We start from the raw sequence: 19,342 nt of genomic DNA, 5'->3' as shown, positions 1-19,342 counted from the left end.
TTTACAAACTATTTGTCAATTTCACTGCTAAACATAAACACACACACACACACACGCACACACATACAATCACACACACACACACACACACACACACACACACACACACTCACACACACACACACACACACACACACACACACACACACACACACACACACACACACACACACACACACACACACACACACACATTCACGCATTCACACACATACACCCACCCACAGAAACACACATGCATCCACAAAAACACGCACACACTGGTCTGAGCAGTATGCGTGAAAACGAAGGAACCGGTTTTGCTTGAGGCCAGAGACACAGTTTCTTCACACGTTTTGATGGTTTATTTTAATGCTTTGGGATGGATACTGAACAGCAGAATGCAGCTTCAACAAATGAAAGAGGCACAGAACTTTCACACCAGGCACACCACACACAGGAAAAGGGAGGTCCTTTATTTCCACATTTACATATTCTAGTCCACACTTCCATGCATCCTTCTCCCGAGGTTGACAGCTAGCTTCATTTCAAACCTTTGTAAGAGAGAGTCTGCACTGAGTTACGAGGCTTATCCTCCATCGTTTAGGGTGTTGATGCAGCTGCGTCTCATCTCCCGGCGCGTCAGAGTCTGACCTTTGGCGGGAGCGGCATACCACCTCTCATGTCATACAGCTGAAAATAAAAACAAGGTAACAACTTCAAAAGAGGTTTTCTTTCCTGAATAAGACTAAACGCACTAAAAAGAACCATCCATGTTTTAGCTTCTCATTGTCTTTTGAAATAGTCAACAAGTTGACAAATGACTTCGACATTGGTATCACTCTTTTATTTATTCAAAAACTTTTTCGCTTAAGTCAACTTGTTTGATGATGGAAGTAGATGCCATTCTCGTGCCATCCCACCTTAATTATTTGAGGAAATTATGTTTATTGAAGAGCAACCATGTATTTACCTGTGTGTGTGTGCATTGAAATAAATAAATTGCTAAGTGGAAATAAACCAACCTGTTTTTCCAGGTCCTCAATCGACCGGAGACGTCTGTTAATCATTTTATCTCGCGCATTCACTTCGGAAGCCAGGCTAGCCAATCGCCTTGCCTGATTATCCACTGTGACCTTTATGTGACACACCGGAAATAACACAATTTTATAACCAATATATAACCTGATCTATAAAAGTCACAAGACCACTTTGACAATGGTGTGAGAAATTATGAGTTATGCTATATCAATATGACTGGAACATTTTACGTCAACTGGGCATGGTGAAATAAAGATTCACCTCAAATGACCGAGAGCTTGATATCCAAATAATGTAACAAAGGATAATTTAAGAAAATCTAGATCTAAACTCAATCTAGTTCCCTCATGCACAGTAATTCCGTCCACCATTTTTGATGTTGTAGCAATCAGTTTCATTCACCTTCATCTGGCTTGTGTTGGGCTGTGGTTGGGTGTTCCTCTGTGGGTCCGATGCGGCCCTGAGTTTCTGTAGAACCTGAGCCATCCTGTGCTCCAGGATCCCCTGATCCTCCACCACCAGCCCCAGACCCTTCTGCAGTTCCTGGACCACCCCCTCTAGCTGGTCCCCCCTGGCACTCATCAGCTGGAGGTTTTTCCTGGCCTGGGGGTACACATGACATTTGCACAGTCCATGTGCTTTGCGGGAGCTATTTGTGAAACCATCATGGTAGCACAGATGATCGTTAACTACCAAGTATCACGATTTTGGCAGCTACATCCAAGAATGTAGTCCTATCACTGTGATTTATCAATAACCTTAAAAACACAGCAAATAATCTGTCTACAAACTAACGATGACACGATAAATACGCAATGTACCGGAGAGAAAGGATAAATGTCTGTTTGGCATTGTGTTGTAAAATCCAGTTTACTTTTTACTAATATCCTGCTGGATTTAGTTGGAGTGTCACACACGCCTCTGTGTTGCCATACAGAACTTTGATGAGTGCCAAAGGTGATAAGAGGGTCTCGGCTATTTACACCCTCCTCATGGTCCGACATGCGTGATGTATGTTTGCCTTCCTCACCTGCCTGTGGGTCCTGCCCGCCAGAAAGCTCTGCTTACGAAGGCTCTCCAGGGCCTGGCTGGCCTGCTCCACCTCCACGGCCATCCGCCGCCCCTGCCCCTCCAGCCGCTGGGCGTTGTCCCCCACCCCCCGCAGCAGCCTCCCCAGTCCCACCGACAGCATCTTCAGGTGGGCGTCTGGGACCTGAGGCAGCAACGGAGCCAGGTGGGCCGTCCCCAGGCAGAGCAGTAGGAGGGACAGCTGATAGAGCGCACGGCTAAAGGCCATCGCGACACCCCTGCCGCCGTGGTGGATACTTGAGATGCCAAGGCTGATAATTCAACAGATCCTCTGATTGGATGAAATCGTTCAATAACTGGAGGTTTGACCCAAGACTACGATTGTTGGCTGGCTGTAAAATGTGTGGGAGAAATGGTTCCAGATTAGGCCTCCATCGTCCGGGAAGTGTCTTGTGGCGGTGCAGGCTCAGAGTGGTGGAACATAGAGAGATGAGGAGGGGAAGAAGAGCTTGCACAAGAGAGAGAGAAGAGAGAGAGAGAGAGAGAGAGAGAGAGAGAGAGAGAGAGAGAGAGAGAGTGAGAGAGAGAGAGAGAGAGAGACAGAGAGAGAGAGAGAGAGAGAGAGAGAGAGAGAGAGAGAGAGAGAGAGAGAGAGAGACGTGGTCGGAGTTCCCATGCTGACATCCCCCCTGCTTGAAATAAAGTAAACACAATTCTAATTTCCTCACAATTTGTTTATATTGTCTTTGGATGTTAAATTACCTAGTCTTATAAGCATGTGGTTTGGCTGAGTTGAAAAACTATAAACGTTTACTATTTTAGGTTAATTCAAATGTAAAAAAACACATACACACTTCAGGAAAACTTATTAGACAATTCAAATTGTAACTAAGAAAAAGTCCAAGGAGCTGTTGGCTTAGGTTGCTAAATGAGTATAAATCTATGTACCAACTCACCAGGTGCCAAATATTTCGTTATTTGCAACAATTTCCATACGCTATTTTGCATAATAGTTGTACAATGCTGACGCCTGCTGGCCAAACGTATTAGTTTTAAAAAAGTGAAAGCACAAGAAGCAACAAGATAACTCTAACTCTCAACATTTTGACCCAACATGTGTCTTGTTTCTCTGACATGTGTCTCTGGATGTGGTCACACAGAAATGTGTTTTTTTCAATGAAGATGACATTAGATTAATCAGAAATACAGTCTAGACACGTTGTTATGTGGTCAATTACTATTCCAGATGGAAACTGCCCATTTTTGATGGAATATCTAGTTGTACAGAGGCCCATTTCCAGCAACCATCACTCCTGCATGCTAATGATTTAGCAAATCGTGTTAAAAGGCTAATTGATGAGTAGAAAACCCTTGTGCAATTATGTTAGCACAGCTGAAGTTTTCATGGAAAACATTAAATCGTCTGGGTGACCCCAAACATTTGAACGGTAGTGTATGTGTTATAGGAAGTCTACACAAATTCCTGTTTTGCATGTGTGCATTTGAATACGCATGTAAATATATGCATGTGAGACCCAAGCATGCACATACACACCAAACAAAAACACGGACTCAAACACAGACACTCACTCAGTCCCAAAAACACACCACACACTGAGGCCCCGTTCACACGAAGCCGAAACGGGCGAAACCGTTACGGTTTCGATCTATCCGGTTTCGAAGTATCTCCGTAAAGACGAAGCCAAGCGAAACCGGGTAGAGCTGTAGTACACATTCCAGGCCCATAAGGGGCGCTGCTTCTGGTACAGAAATCCAGAAGAAATGAAATAAGAAGAAGAGGCGAGCATGCGCATAAAGAGGCTGCCCTTATGCGCATGCTCGCATGTGATTTCTGAGATTCCGCGGGCTTAAGAGCCAGGAGGCTAGGAGGTCGAGGGGTGGGGCGATGAGGTCATGGTTTGCGGTTTCAGTCGGTTTCAGGCGTACACACGAATCCAAAACGAAACCGGGTAGATTTGAAACCACCTCCGAGGGTGGTTTCAGAAGTTTGCGGTTTCGGTCAGTGGATTCGCCGGCTTCGGGTGTACGGAAGGCCGAACCGTACAAGACCTTTGCGGTTTCGCCATGAAATCGGCTTCGTGTGAACGGGGCCTCAGGTACACTAAAACACACTAAGGCCCCGTCCACACGAAGCCGATTTCATGGCGAAACCGCAAAGGTCTTGTACGGTTCGGCCTTCCGTCCACACGAAGCCGGCGAATCCGCTGACCGAAACCGCAAACTTCTGAAACCACCCTCGGAGGTGGTTTCAAATCTACCCGGTTTCGTTTTGGATTCGTGTGGACGCCTGAAACCGACTGAAACCGTAAACCATGACGTCATCGCCCCACCCCTCGACCCTCTAGCCAATGACTGTTAAGCCCGCGGAGTCTCAGAACTCACAACAGCAAGGATTTCTGTAGCAGAAGCAGCGCTCCTTATGGGCCTGGAATGTGTACTACAGCGTTTCTACAGATCTACCCGGTTTCGCTTGGCTTCGTCTTTACGGAGATACTGCGAAACCGGATAGATCGAAACCGTAACGGTTTCGCCTGTTTCGGCTTCGTGTGGACGGGGCCTTAAAGACACATACCAAGCTTACACACACACACACACACACACACACACACACACACACACACACACACACACACACACACACACACACACACACACACACACACAAACAGACTAAATGTCTCAGTGGCTTAACCTATGTTTAACCTTTATAAAGATTGGGTGCCTCTAAACATCAATGCAACCAATTCAAACCATAAGGACTCTCATTGTTTGAGTGTAACTTTAAAGGGGACTTATTATACCACCAGGTGTGAGTGTGATTAGCCTTACAAGCCGTTTCGAAAATCGGCCTAATATGACATCACTAGTGGGTGTGTCCACCTAGATCTGTGCTGGATAGATGAGCAATGTTTACTTCAGTCCACTGGGTAGGCTGGTAGATAGATCTATCCAGCACAGATCTAGGTGGATACACCCACCATGTCATATTAGGCAGATTTTCAAAACGGCTTGTAAGGCTAATCACACTCACACCTGGTGGTATAATAAGTCCCCTTTAAATCGATGCCATCATCACTGGGAGTAAAACATCTTCAAGAGTCTGTACGTTCACACGGTTCTGTGACTGAAGGCTTTGAGGGGTGGTTATTGACAGCTTTAATAAACAACAGAGGAGGATCATAAATCACCCCTGATTGGATGGTGACATCATCAACTATTCTAGCTCTGGCACTGAATTGGCCCCCTGTTAGCTCATGTTGGACAAATGTTTTCACAATCATTTTCAGATGCACAACGCAAAGATGGATTGCTTAGCATCCATTCTTCATTCATGTCATCCGTATCAGCCTCTATTGTCTGGAGAGTCAAGTCTGTCAAATTAATGGTAATAGGTTTCAGACACGCGTACAATAATATGATTAAAAGCAGAGGGATCCTCAAATGTGTGTGTGTGTGTGTGTGTTGGCTCCCATTACAGTTATTGTAGTATTTGACTGTAGTATTTGCACCGTTTTTTTAAGGGCCATGATTTAGAGTTTACTGCCATGATACCATGATGAACTCGCTGGTTTGAACCTATTGGGAATATGGCCAATGGTCATTGTTAACAATATGCCATTGTTTTTTAATCTGATAGCTAGGAGGGAACATGATCTGCGCATGTACAACAGCAAGACCTTTTCTTCCGGTGAGTCGTAAACCAGCACATATTATCATAAAATATGTTTCACTATTTGAAAATCCTTTCCGAAATCCAGAAATGTAATATATGAGACCTTTAGCAGCAGTCAAGTGTGTGCGTGTTTATGTGTGTGTTTGTGTGTGCGTGTGTGTCTGTGCGTTTGATTGTGTGTGTGTGTGTGTGTGTGTGTGTGAGTGCGTGTGTGTGTGTGTGTGTGTGTGTGAGTGTGGGATCTGGCTCCATTGTTTCTTATTGCTGTCATCAAATAGAATGGGTTGTCTCTTCGCATTTTCTGTATTTTTATTTCCATCCGAGTTCGGTCCGGTAACAACAACAAGCATAGCGGAATGCAGAGACGGAGCCAGGGAACATTGTGTGTCTCATTATGGGCTGGAGGTTCTGCTTGGAGCAGCTTGGATGAACCTTAAAGGAACAATCAGGGGTATAGAGAGTACCAGGGCATCTGTATGGAGCGATGCTGACAGTCCATCACAGGGGGAGCCGCAGAAGCTATGCATCCCAGGCACAGAGGAGTTTGGTGGGCTGTAATTCTGAATACATTTTGGCTTCATGTAGAAGCAGCATGTTCCACGAAACATGTATTATATGAGTGCCAACTCATAGATTACAATTTTGAGCATTCTGATTGCAGCCATGATGCAACGCTCAATCCCAGCAGCCATTTTGGTGCTTTTTCACCTTTATAATAACAACTGATTGCTTGGTGATTCTATCTGAATGTCTGGTCAAGAGATACCAGGGTCAAGAGAACTTTTGATCACATGATTGAATCCCTCCTATCTGTCAAGTCAACATCTATAGAGGGTAGAATACTTTTCTAATCACTCCCTGACCGCTAACCTTATTGTAAAGTATGTATTTTCTATATAATAATATATATAATAATAAACTGAGTGTGTCGATGTGTATGTGTGTGTATGTGTGCGTCTTTGTCTGTGTGTCCGTGTACATTATTTGCCCAGGTACTGAGCTGTGGATCACTGCTGAACAAGGAATGTTAATAATATGGGTACTCCCCTCATTGGACCCGATATACTCAATAATCGATAATAGTTATATTTTTGACGATTCAAATCTATTCACAATGTGTTTTATTCCATCACATTACATACGCCCGCGTTTGAAAGGGGCCTCTGGTTGACATGGGAGCTATTCGGGTGTGTTTCACACCTGGTCCTATGGAGGGCAGTACTGGGTGTACCGTGTCATTGATCTCTAGAAGAAGAAGAAGCAGACAACGGAAGAACAAAGTTCTACGCTCATGCCATGGAACTTGCCACTCTTTGTAGACTTTGTTTACAATAATACAACAGGGGTAGTAGCCTCTGGATTTTGTTGCTATTTGTGAATGTTAAATTTAGTGAGATGTTTAGTCACGAAATCTTCCAGACACAAATGTCTAGTGTTATGGCGGCTGTAGCAGAAGCGGCGGTCTCGGAGCTGAGCCGACTTCTGGACGAGTGCGCGTCAATGACCTCGAAACGTTGTTCAAGTCCAACTTCACGTAATATGATTGTTATTAAAGCCGAGAACGGAATTACGGAGGAAGGGACGCAGTTCATCAACCCCTTGACGGTAGTGACATACGTTGAGAGAGCTAGAGATAGAGATAGCTTTGTATAACGTTATATGTGTTTACTAAAGGGCTGGCACAGCAGAATCCTTTGGTCGGGGACACGCCTTCATTTTGTGATACATCCGTAATAATGTACAGTTCTATAAGTAGTACATATACCTTAACCTAGGTTGATCAAAACTTTTTTCCACATTACGCATGAGAAACGTGGTGGCTTCTTAAATACTTCTCCCCATAATGATAATTTCAACTTAATAATAAAATGATAAACCCCATTACTACCAATAACCTTCCAATACTTCGTCATGGACGAATTGCTGTGTTGTAATTGCTACGTGAGACAATTTGAAAAATAGAAAAACCATTATTTTTGTCTGCACCGGACAACCGCTGCTAGTTTTACGTTAATATATGATTTGACAGTTAACCTACATCTCAAAATGGTTGAGTATTGCAAGCCACAAGCTTCCATGAATCGCTAAACCTGGTCAAATTAATACATTTTTGAAATTCATACACACATATTTAAATATATATTTAAGATCACACCCTGCACAGTAAAACACCACAGTGCTCCATACACCAAATATTAACATATGGTTCTAAATAAATAAGCCATCTTTAAAATAAAGGAATGTAAATTTTCACATTTAATGCTGATAAAGCTTTTGAAAGTACATTAAATTGATTGGCTGGCATCCTGATAGTTTCTAATGCTTTCATACAATTTCAATCTATTATTAAGAGAAAATTTGCATCCCTCATGGAAACATGGACCAAAGAAGCAGTGGAGAAAATAGCAGCAATGTTAAGAATGTCCCTGGCAGAAGATGGTCTTCTCGAGAAGAAGACTCTACCCAGGAGAGCCAAATCAAAAACAGCTGGTGGCCCCACAAAGCGTAAGTCCTTGAAGTGCTGCATGGGCATGCTGGTCAAATCCTACTTTAATTAAACATCAAGTGTCACACAGGGTCTGATCCCCTCATGGGAAATCAAATGCCAGCATTTGTTTTTCTACTTAAATTAATTAATCTGTCATCTTAATTGACCTTGTTCTGATTCTTTATTGCAGTTTTAAATCTTTGTACATTTTATATCCCAGAATTGCCATTCAGAAGAACGTCTGGCCGTATGAGAAAAAAGAGAGCTGACTCAGATTTGGCAGAAAGACACAAAGATGTTGACCAAGGTGGGCTAGCAGACTTGTCTCTATAAAGATTCATAGAGCTCTAAAATTAACTACCTTTCAATTTTACATGTTAACAATTGTACTGACAATGAATTAAAACCACCATAATTGACCTATCTGTAGATTATGAATATAATCCGACCTCATCCTCATCTTCAAGGGGATGAGGTTGGATTATCTTCATAATTGTAGATTATGAAGACAATCCAACCTGATTAACCAAAGTATCTTATGTTGCACAATCAAACTCTACACATTTTCCCTCGTCATCACAACTGCATCCCAAAAGCGATCCGATTAAACAAAACACATTTTGTGAGCTTTGTCAGCCAATCACAAAGTTTAACATTGACCTGTTTGATCTTCGTAGGTGATCATGTGATACCAGAGGATGGCACCGCTGCACCACAGCCTCTACCTGACATGACACCGCCCCAGGTGGTGTCACCACATCGGCATGCTGCATCACCGCACAGCCAGGCGATGTCACCGCCAACGGGGGTCCCGGGACTCGGCGCCAACGAGGAAGGGGATGAGGAGGAGGAGGAGGCAACGGCAGCAGCGCTGGGGGACGTCGACGACGACCCGCTCCCCGCTGACCCCGCGACCCCCTCTCCCACCCCGGACCCCACCAGGGGCAAGCAGTCCAAGAGGAGCCGTCCGGATCCCATCCAGTGCCCCCTGTGCCGAAAGACGTTCGCCGTCAAGTGCTGGTTCGAGCGGCACTTTGTCACCCACTCCAAACCCCACGTCTGCTCGCTGTGCGGCAAGCGCTTCTCCCGGGCCCAGGGGCTGGAGACGCACGCCTTGAGGCACACGGGCGCCGCCAAGAAGCTGTTCAAGTGCGACGAGTGCGACACCGAGTTCGCCTACAAGAGCACCTACAACCGGCACATGCGGCGGCACGCCGTCCTGGCGGCGCACATGCTCACGTGCGCCTTCTGCGAGGGGCGCTTCGCCGGCGCGCTCTCCCTGCAGAGGCACGCGTGCGCGGCGGTGGCCAAGGCCTTCCTGTGCGCGCTCTGCCCCGGCGACGGCCCCTTCGCCAGCGGGCGGGCGCTGACGGAGCACGAGGACGCGCTGCACGGGGCCGCGGCGCGGGACTTTGTGTGCGAGGTGTGCGGCAAGAGCTACGTGTCGGCGGCGTCGCTGTGCACCCACCGGGTGGCCCACCTGCTGGGGCAGCGGGGCGGGGAGGGGCAGGGCCAGGAGGTGACCATGGAGGCGTGCTGCATTCAGCTGGGCCTGGGCTGCAGCGACGCGGGCGCGCTGCAGGAGCACCTGCGCCGGAAGCACACAACAACAACGGCGGCGGCGACAAAGTTTGTGTGCGAGGTGTGCGGCAAGGGCTGCAGCCACCGCAGCGGGCTGAAGCACCACATGCTGACGCACACGGGCGAGCGGGAGTTTGTGTGCGAGACGTGCGGCAAGCGGTGCAGCCACGCCAGCGCGCTGCAGAACCACATGCGGGTGCACACGGGGCAGAAGGGCGGCAGGAAGCCCGTGTGCGACCTGTGCGGCAAGCTGCTGAGCAGCATGGCCAAGCTGCGCTACCACATGAGCGTGCACCGGGACGAGCGGCCGTACCCGTGCGCGCAGTGCGGCAAGAGGTTCCGCAACCCCAGCAACCTGCGGAAGCACGTGCTCTCGCACGCGGGCGCCAAGCCGCACGGCTGCGCCATCTGCGGCCAGCGGTTCAAGGGCGCGCTGAGCCTGAAGCTCCACGGGAAGAAGCACACGGGGGAGAGGCCCTTCAGCTGCGGCCAGTAGACGCAGCGCTGGGGACGCGGGGTTGGGGAGGCACGAGGCGGCGGCGGCGGACGACGCCAGAGAACATGAGCCGAAGAGGACGTTGGAGAGTGTTAAGCCCTCTGAAAAGGGAGTGTGGATTTCGGTTCGTATTTGTAAACGCGACCCGCAAATGAAATAGCGTGGGGCTGTTTTTTTTCCCCCCCCTGCTTTCTAAAGGACCCACGATTATTTTTGGACAGGAAGATTCAACACATTCAAATGTGTTCGTTGACAGGATCAGAATTCATGATTCTTCCAACAGTTGGATGAAAGTTACATTGGAATATATATGTATATTTTCTTTTGTTATGAAGTATTAACTATCATTGACACAAATTTGTAAATGTACATTGAATGAATCTAATATATTGTGATTGTGTTAATCAAGCCATAAAGGCCCAAGGGAGTCTAGTAGTATTGACGTCGCAAATGGAGGGATTCTTCAAATGAGGCATATTCCGATGTTTCTAACAGCAGCCGTAAATTTAGTGAGAATATCTGTGCCTTGAATTACTTGTGTTATTTTTTGTTAAGAAACACCAAAATGAGACATATCGGGTGTAACTGCACAAAAATGTGTAGGTTGCATTGTAATTGTATATTTTTCTACATTATATCTTATTGAGGGGTTATTGTGATTAAAAATTAATCCCTGATGACTTGTCCGTATATGCCCAAAGGTTTGTATGATGTTTTTTCCTCACAACATTGCCCCAGGCTATAATAAACATTGAGTTACAGCCAACCATTATTTTGTCACATACAATCTATTGATATATTTATTGATATACTGTATGTTTATATAACAGACATAAATATTTGTTCAGTATGTTCTGTTGTGTGTTTGTGCGAATCCACCATAGAATTCATGCAGAGCCTAACCTTGTGAGGAGTAGTTTTAATAAACATAATGGCATGTTTAAAAGCACACAGGCCTAATGTAGACAAGACAAATACCTGCTTTTGTTGGGTTTCTCTCATTCTAAACAGTAGCATACAAAATGCAATACATTTCTTTCCACATGCCCTATAGACATAGTCTATAACATAGTTTGATAATACAAAGATTCATATTATTGATGCAATGGTTTGGCCATCGAAAAAACTGCCCTCCCAAATCATGTTTCATGAAATGTGAAGCAGATGTACTGCATTATTCTTCATCCTTTCATTCAGGCAATAAACAATGCATGGTAAATATGTCAGTGGTTGACGTATTTATTGCTGTGCAAATGCCCTCCGCTTGTTTGTGGAAGAACTTCAGTGAAGTCATTATTAACCTGTCGGTCTAACCTGAGCCAGGTAAAAGGTGTGGCATTAAGTAGCCTAGAACTAGAGACGCCAGCAGAAACTCTTCTAGGCGGAGAGTCAACTCATTGTATTTGCATAGGCCTCACGCGAACACATTCAATGCAGACGAGAAGCTGTGGAATACGCTGGACAATGACCCCGTGCCAATATGTTAAATCTGCCACTAGATGGCGCACAAGGACCGTCATAACACACCAATAACCCTTCACATTATTCACAGTATGAGCATTACTATAAACATATTCAAGGCAAATTGTAACACATGGTGAATGTAAATTGTGTCCTTATGTAACTTGATAAGGGGTTCTCTTTGCCGATGGTTTCGAACATGCATCTATTTGCAGTGCACGTAACAACATACGAAACGTATTAAACAGATCGATAGAGAGACGCATAGATAGACGGACAAACAAACACACAAACGCACGCACGCACGGACACACACACGCACACACTCACACACACACACACACACACACACACACACACACACACACACACACACACACACACACACGGAGCTGGCAGGTTGAGAGGATGGTTATAGGTTAAATTCTCCCTATTTATCAAGATGGTCTTTATAGATTTTTTAGAACTCGTACTTTTCTTACGCAGGTATCAGAGCAGTCTTTAATAAGCATCAAACCGAAACTACACAGTTTCTTCCCTGGAAATCTATACACACAGACACGCACACACACACACACACACACACACACACACACACACACACACACACACACACACACACACACACACACACAAACACACTCACACACAAACACACACACACACACCCACACGCATGCACAAACACACGCACACACTCACACACTCACACACACACACACACACACACACGCACACACGCACACACACACACACACACACACACACACACACACACACACACACACACACACACACACACACACACACACACACACACACACACACACACACACACACACTGTTGTTCATATGAACTACAGTACTACTCCATAACGACCCCTATAGAGTCTGCCCCAAAACCTGCTGCTCATACCCCGGCTGGCCACACCCCTGCCCCCTGTGCCCCAACCCCTTGCTAGGCTAGGAATGGCAGCTACTTCCCTAATACCAGTTTATTGCGTTTAGTCCAACCTTTTGGCCCGCGGTGATAATGCTGTGAAGAATGTAGTGTTTTTAAAAAGGATTAGTTTCACAATGACGCAGCCGTTTAAACACACTGCGTACCAGACCCTGGTACACCCCGGACAAGGTCGAAGGCATTACCAACATTTAAGTTTAATCAGCCATTTGATCTGCCTTTTCTTTCACATTATCGCCCTACATCGTGCCTAAACGAAATGTAGAACAAACTGAAATCCATGCTCACACACACACACACAGTACCCCCCCCCCCCCCACACACACACACACACACAAACACATATGTACACACGCACACAGACACGCTTAACAAGCACACACATTCATTTCATGCACACACACATACACCCACACACACTCAATCACAAACACACACACACACGCATACACCCACATACACATTTGTGAGCAAACACACACACACACACAATCGTGGCACGCACACAAACACACAAACGCACAAACACTCACATCCACACAGACCAAGCTGAAGTTGAGCTTGCGCTGTTGCGATTGTGACTCCATTGTGTTGACATGAGCCATGGATTCAGAACCCGGGATGCAACTGGCTGTGATACGATCCAATGAATGCAGACGTTAATCATTGCAAGGCAAACCAAAGCATTCTGCCATGAAATCCATAATGACCTCCATATTGTCTGCCTCATGAGCTCATGAAGGAGCTTCATACACAGCGCACTGTCGTAATCTCCCGCTCGCATCTCTCAACCCATCAAGTTGGGCTTCGGCAGGGTAGGATTGAGGTCAGGTTAAATCAAGGTTATTTCTAATGGCAATGTGCCCCCATGCATAGGGACTGAGAACAAAGAACTAATGGCGATTTATTGCATTACTGACTCTTTGTACTCTATAAACACATCTGTCTGTCTGTGTATTCTACTGTTTGTATATTTTTAGAAGTGCAAAGCATGTTTTACCTTCAATTTTACCTGCATTGTACTTTATTGTACTCTGCTTTACCCTTTGGTTATGTACTCTACTATTCTGTAGTATACTGTATTCAATTGTACTGTGCTTTACAAAACTCTACTCAACTATTGTGCAGTGCATTCTATTTACTGTATGTGTACTTTACTCTGTTGCATTGTTCGCTGCTGTATTGCACTCTATTTGACTGTATTGTTTTTAACTGTATATAAACTTTATTCTATTGTATTGTACTGTACTGTATTGTACTGTATCTGAACTGTACTCTAATATACTGTAGTGCATTGTATTTATAATGTGTTGTACTTTATTCTATTGTGTTGTTCCCTACTTAACTGTGCTATATTTCACTGTATCGTATTTTACTGAATTATACTGTTATGAAATGTATTCCGAACCGCATCGAACAAATCTAACAATGGTGTCCACAAGATATCTCAGAGGCCGACCTGACCGGCTGAACCTGCAGTTCTGATGTGTCACATGACCAGAGGCTGGCTCTGCAGCACCATTCATTTGCGATCGATAGAGTCCAGTTTCAAGTGTCCCCTCTCTTAAAGTAGAATCCTGGTCCCACACAGGACCACTGCTCTATAGGGTCCGGGTCCAACACAGGACCACTGCTCTGTAGAGTCCTGGACTGAACACAGGACCAATATTCTAATATGAAGGTGTATGTCTGAACATATATCACTGGACCGCAGGACTTCACCACAGAGCGAAGGACCACTAGAGAACACTGAGGCAATGATCCCAGTAACAGCAGGCGGGTTAGAGCTACGATAAGGATGGATGGAGAGATGGTTGGATGGATAGATGGATGAATGGATTGCTTTTGCCTTTGGTGTGTCACAGTGAACTGCCACTGTAGACAGCCATAGATTGACCCAATCAATGTGTGGTGTCTGCAAAAGCTGGTGACCGTGTGTTTGTTTGTGTGTGTGTGTGTGTGTGTGTGTGTGTGTGTGTGTGTGTGTGTGTGTGTGTGTGTGTGCATATGAGGGTGGGCCTGTGTGTGTGGGCGTGTGTGTGTGTGTATGTGTGTGTGTGTGTGTGTGTGTGTGTGTGTGTGTGTGTGTCAGCGTGTGTGTGTGTGTGTGTGTGTGTGTGTGTGTGTGTGTGTGTGTGTGTGTGTGTGCATGTGCATGTGTGTGTGTGTTTGTGTGTGTGTGTGTGTGTCTGTCAGCGTGTGTGCTTGTGTGTATGTGTGTGTGTATGTGTGTGTGTGTGTGTGCGTGCGTGTGTGTGTGTATGTGTGTGTGTGTGTGTGTATGTGTGTGTGTGTGTGTGTGTGTGTGTGTGTGTGTGTCAGAGTGTGTGCGTGTGTGTATGTGTGTGTGTGTGTGTGTGTGTGTGTGTGTGTGTGTGTGTGTGTGTGTGTGTGTGTGTGTGTGAGTGAGTGAGGAGAGGGCCACAGTGCACAGACATGACGACAGCGACCTTGGATAGCCACCATTAATGTCTGTGGATCTTAATCACGTATACTGCAAATATATATTTATCTATATATATATATATATATATATATATATATAAATATATGGATTAAAGAGAGTGGTATCAGGTGCAATTCATTCAGTGGGTGACCATGGTGTCAGTGATGGATCTCTTGCTGGACTCTGTGATCCCTTTAACGGTGAGCTCGCTTGGAGAAAACGTCAGACACGACAGTAACTCATTATGTCATGCTTCATCATAATAGCTTGTCAAAACTATTCCACACCGCTATGCACCATTTAAATGATCAATTATTTGGCCGTAACGGAATGGCCAGAGACCGAGCCGTCGACCACCCCTACCGCTGGACATGGATATATATAAATATATACGTCCTATACGGGCATTTTGATCAAAGTGGGGATCGTTTTATTGATTGACAGGGAAAGGTCACAGAAGGAAAAGGCCCCCTGGGGGTTTTAAAGACGGAGTGGTATTTCATGTGTGGAAATCAAAACAAGCGCTTTAAATAGCCACCGCATAGAGACGACCCAGCTGCACTATTGACAGAGGGGGGGGGGGAGGCGAACGCTTGACATTCTGGCTGCTCACACCGCTGCGTGGTTCGCAGACCTAAACATATAAGAGCTAATTGTTGTGAATGAATAGATTTTAAAATGGTGCTTTAATTGGCCCAACAGGGCGTTGCTTTTGTTATTTCATACTGTTGGTTAGCAATGTTTTGTCAACTGTCTATTTCTTTTCTTATTTTTATTAAGGGGGGGGGGGGGGGGGGGGGGGCGTTCTCATGGGATGTGTACCATGTCAACTGTGGTGATATTAATTTCACCAGGCAGAGGAAAACCATGAACCTGTGGAGGTCTAAATATATAACCAAGGTCCTACACATTGCATTTCTTTCATTGAGGAAAATGTACTCAAAGATTTAAGTAATTAAACATTCGCTCATTAGAATGATCTTCATGTTTAATTTCTCAATAAAGCTGTCATATGTCATCATGTCGGGGGGGGGGGGATAAACAGTAAACAAACAGACACATCAAAAATGATTAATGACGTGTTATTTTTTCTCCTGTGCATGGAGACGCTCCCTGGCCATGTTTCTGTTATTCACTCATGTATCTTTCATCCTGTTCTGTCTTCTTTTTATAGGACTATCGTCATCATGCCACAGCATAATAGCGTATGTGCGTGTCTTTGTGTGTTTGTGTTTAAGAGCACGTGTGCCTGTTCCGTGTTTTGTGTGTGTGTGCATGGATGTGTTTGTGTGTATGCGTGTGTGTGTGTGTGTGTGTGTGTGTGTGTGTGTGTGTGTGTGTGTGTGTGTGTGTGTGTGTGTGTGTGTGTGTGTGTGTGTGTGTGTTAGAGTATGTGCTTATTCTGTGAGCGTGTCTTCCCTGTGTGTGTGTGTGTGTGTGTGTGTGTGTGTGTGTGTGTGTGTGTGTGTGTGTGTGTGTGTGTGCGTGCCAGTGCGAGTGAGCGAGTGTGTGTGTGAATGGGTGTGACTCTTTGTGAGTGGGTGTTTATGCACTGCTGTTCTGTGTGCGACTGTTCTGTGTGTGTCTGCGTTTGTTCAGTGTGCTTGTGTGTGTGTGTGTGCGTTTGTTCTGTGTGTGTGTGTGTGTGTGTGTGTGTGTGTGTGTGTGTGTGTGTGTGTGTGTGTGTGTGTGTGTGTGTGTGTGTGTGGGAGTGTGTGTGTGATGGTGGTGCGGGGTGCGGCGTGACTAATCCACCTGCTCTAATGGTAGCTCGCTAAGAGTTTTTTTTATTTTTTATTAGTGGAACCAAATAGGCGAAATGTTGCTCCGTAATGGAGCTTGCGCAGAGCCAAGCCCACGGTGTATACGGTCCAAACTAGGCCTGTGGTTGGCTTGCGATGTCTCACTTGGGGAATAATAAAGCCATAACAAGATTCACAAAGTGCTCAAATTTAAAATCAATGCTAAACTGAATGTTGCCATCACGGGATGCGCACACGCTGTCGTAGGAAGGAGACGCTCGGCGCCGATGTTGAGGAGCTCCAATCGTTCATTAAAGGCGCTATAGTTACGATTTAAGATATATCTTTGGTGTAATTTATTTCGAAATAGCCTGCTCATCGTTGAGTTATTAGTCAGCTAAATGCGTAGGGAGAATATCCGTTTTCGAGTCGACTGCCCTCGCCGCTGCATGAGACATAACAGATTTTAGACCGCTCCCGGCTCATTGTGACCAATCAGGGCGTCCCTGATTGGTTCGGGAATTCATCTTTCCTGTCAATCACGTGCTTGAAGTGCAACAAATCTCAATGGCGGAGAAACGTAGTTAGGGAGGGATGTCAGAAGCAGGGGATGTTTTCTGGGTTGTATAGTTTCAAAATCGTGTTCACTGTTTTCTACTCTCTCTCTCTTCCTCTGAAAATCTCAAATCGTACCTACCTTTTCAATAATATTTTTAGATTTATACACTGCCTCATGATGCATGATGGATGAGGAAGGTGAACACACAAAATGCAAAATAGATTGTTGTACCAGCCTGTTATGATGCAAGGATTTCAGTTTCACAATCAGAAGCTTTTAAATATGGGGTCTCTGCAAAGTTGTCCTCAGAAGTCCATTTCAATGGTAATCACATCTGCCTTAATAGGATGATCAATGTAATAATCCAACACAACAAAACTCCTTCTCCCTAAGTAACCAATGTCTTGAGCAGCGAAGATTAGATTTCACTGAGTCATGGCGTTGCATTATAGATGCTCTCGGCGTATCATGAGAGCAAAAACTATTGAGTTCTAAATACTCAATACAATACAGAATATTAATCAGGATAAAAGTACAAGGAAGAGTTATTTTTTTACAAGACTGAAAAAAACACCCAAACAAACAAATATCAATAAACAGTTACAAATCAAACATTTAAACGCACACCGGGAGGAGGGGAGGAGAGATTCAATCAAAACGAGGCCTTCACTTTCTATCAAATCTGTCCATCTCATCCAAAATAGGAATTTCTCTTTCTATCCAATTGCATCCACCTCATCTACGCCTTTTTTCGACGAGATTAAAACCACGGTCACCGCGCCGAGGTGCAACGTTGGTGCTGGACGTCTCGGCCGTTTGGAGCGGGGAGGATCTGGCTGGTCAGAGAGTCCGAATTCTCCGTCCGTTCTGTCTGGGCAGTGAGGTGGTCCGCTAATGAGGACGGCTCGCAGAGTACGAGCCCCACCACACCACCGGTTCATAGGCCGCTCTCCAACGGCGGTCTCCAAGGGAACAATTAGAACTCTCTCCCTCTCTCCCTCTCTCTCTCTCTCGATCTTTCTCTCTCGACATGAAGCGTCGACACTCATTTCCAACAGAAAGAAGATGTATCTGTTCACGTTTCCACTGTCTCTCTCTCTGGGGCGCCGGTAGTATCTGGCCATCTATCTCTCTATCTGTCTTTCAGTATGTCCGTGTGGCTATCTGTGTGTGCATTTATCTGTGTGTGTGTGTGTGTGTGTGTGTGTGTGTGTGTGTGTGTGTGTGTGTGTGTGTGTGTGTGTGTGTGTGTGTGTGTGTGTGTGTGTGTGGATGCATATGTGGTGTGTGCGTGTGTGTGAATGGGTATGGGTTTGTGTTCAAATATGTGTGTCTGCATGTGCATATTTGTGTGTGTGTGTGTGTGTGTGTGTGTGTGTGTGTGTGTGTGTGTGTGTTGTGTGTGTGTGTGTGTGTGTGTGTGTGTGTGTGTGTGTGTGTGAGCGGACATGCGTGTGTGAGTGTAAATGTGCTTGTGCTTGTTTGTGGATGTTTGTTTGTCTGTTTGTCTGTCTGTCCTTTACTTTATTGATGTCCACATGATTTTCTCGGTGGTTGTCAACACATCAAATGGTTCTTCTGGAAACATCTCATCCTGGTTCAAACCATTACACCCCAGTCCATCCCAAGTCCACCCCCCCCTCTATCTATCTCTCTCTCTCTCTCTCTCTCTCTCTCTCTCTGTCTCTCTGTGTCTCTCTCTCTCTCTCTCTCTCTCTCTCTCTCTCTCTCTCTCTCTCTCTCTCTCTCCCTCTCTGTCTATCTCTCTCTCTCTCTCTCTCTCTCTCTCTCTCTCTCTCTCTCTCTCTCTCTCTCTCTCTCTCTCCTCTCTCTCTCCTCTCTCTCTGTCTCTCTCTCTCTGTCTC

At 45.4% G+C, this 19,342-nt stretch overlaps 2 protein-coding genes across 3 annotated transcripts; one reads left to right on the top strand and one right to left on the bottom strand.

Moving 5' to 3' along the window:
• Positions 1-321: 321 nt before the first annotated feature.
• LOC132456002 (uncharacterized) lies at positions 322-2,543 on the bottom strand. The gene is made up of 4 exons (XM_060050125.1): positions 2,051-2,543; positions 1,423-1,623; positions 1,005-1,115; positions 322-672 (listed from the first exon to the last, which is right to left on the bottom strand). The coding sequence occupies exons 1-4, from the start codon at positions 2,315-2,317 to the stop codon at positions 622-624; spliced, it is 630 nt and encodes a 209-aa protein (XP_059906108.1). The 5' UTR covers positions 2,318-2,543; the 3' UTR covers positions 322-621.
• Positions 2,544-6,996: 4,453 nt separating this feature from the next.
• LOC132456001 (oocyte zinc finger protein XlCOF6-like) lies at positions 6,997-11,074 on the top strand. 2 transcript variants are annotated; one of them, XM_060050123.1, is made up of 4 exons: positions 6,997-7,348; positions 8,095-8,248; positions 8,452-8,538; positions 8,909-11,074. In XM_060050123.1, exons 1-4 carry the CDS (start codon positions 7,139-7,141, stop codon positions 10,306-10,308), a joined length of 1,851 nt encoding a protein of 616 aa, XP_059906106.1. In that variant the 5' UTR covers positions 6,997-7,138; the 3' UTR covers positions 10,309-11,074. The 2 variants fall into 2 exon arrangements, with proteins under 2 accessions (XP_059906106.1, XP_059906107.1); XM_060050124.1 differs by having other exon boundaries at positions 6,997-8,248.
• The last annotated feature ends 8,268 nt before the right edge of the window (positions 11,075-19,342 follow it).

This window comes from Gadus macrocephalus, chromosome 4 (genome assembly GCF_031168955.1).
Source record: "Gadus macrocephalus chromosome 4, ASM3116895v1".
Taxonomy (NCBI): Eukaryota; Metazoa; Chordata; class Actinopteri; order Gadiformes; family Gadidae; genus Gadus; species Gadus macrocephalus.
The sequence above is the reverse complement of the archived record's forward strand: the minus strand, read 5'-3'. Positions and strand labels throughout refer to the sequence as shown.

What these genes read in the sequence shown, in the direction of transcription:
- LOC132456002 (XM_060050125.1), bottom strand. Translation starts at nt 2,317, where the DNA reads ATGGCCTTTAGCCGTGCGCTCTATCAGCTGTCCCTCCTACTGCTCTGC. An exon ending in CCAACACAAGCCAGATGAAG is followed by an intron (nt 1,116 to 1,422) that starts GTGAATGAAACT and finishes TGTCACATAAAG; the next exon opens with GTCACAGTGGATAATCAGGC. An exon ending in TTGAGGACCTGGAAAAACAG is followed by an intron (nt 673 to 1,004) that starts GTTGGTTTATTT and finishes TTTTATTTTCAG; the next exon opens with CTGTATGACATGAGAGGTGG.
- LOC132456001 (XM_060050123.1), top strand. Translation starts at nt 7,139, where the DNA reads ATGTTTAGTCACGAAATCTTCCAGACACAAATGTCTAGTGTTATGGCG. An exon ending in AGTTCATCAACCCCTTGACG is followed by an intron (nt 7,349 to 8,094) that starts GTAGTGACATAC and finishes TCTATTATTAAG; the next exon opens with AGAAAATTTGCATCCCTCAT. An exon ending in ACACAAAGATGTTGACCAAG is followed by an intron (nt 8,539 to 8,908) that starts GTGGGCTAGCAG and finishes TGATCTTCGTAG; the next exon opens with GTGATCATGTGATACCAGAG.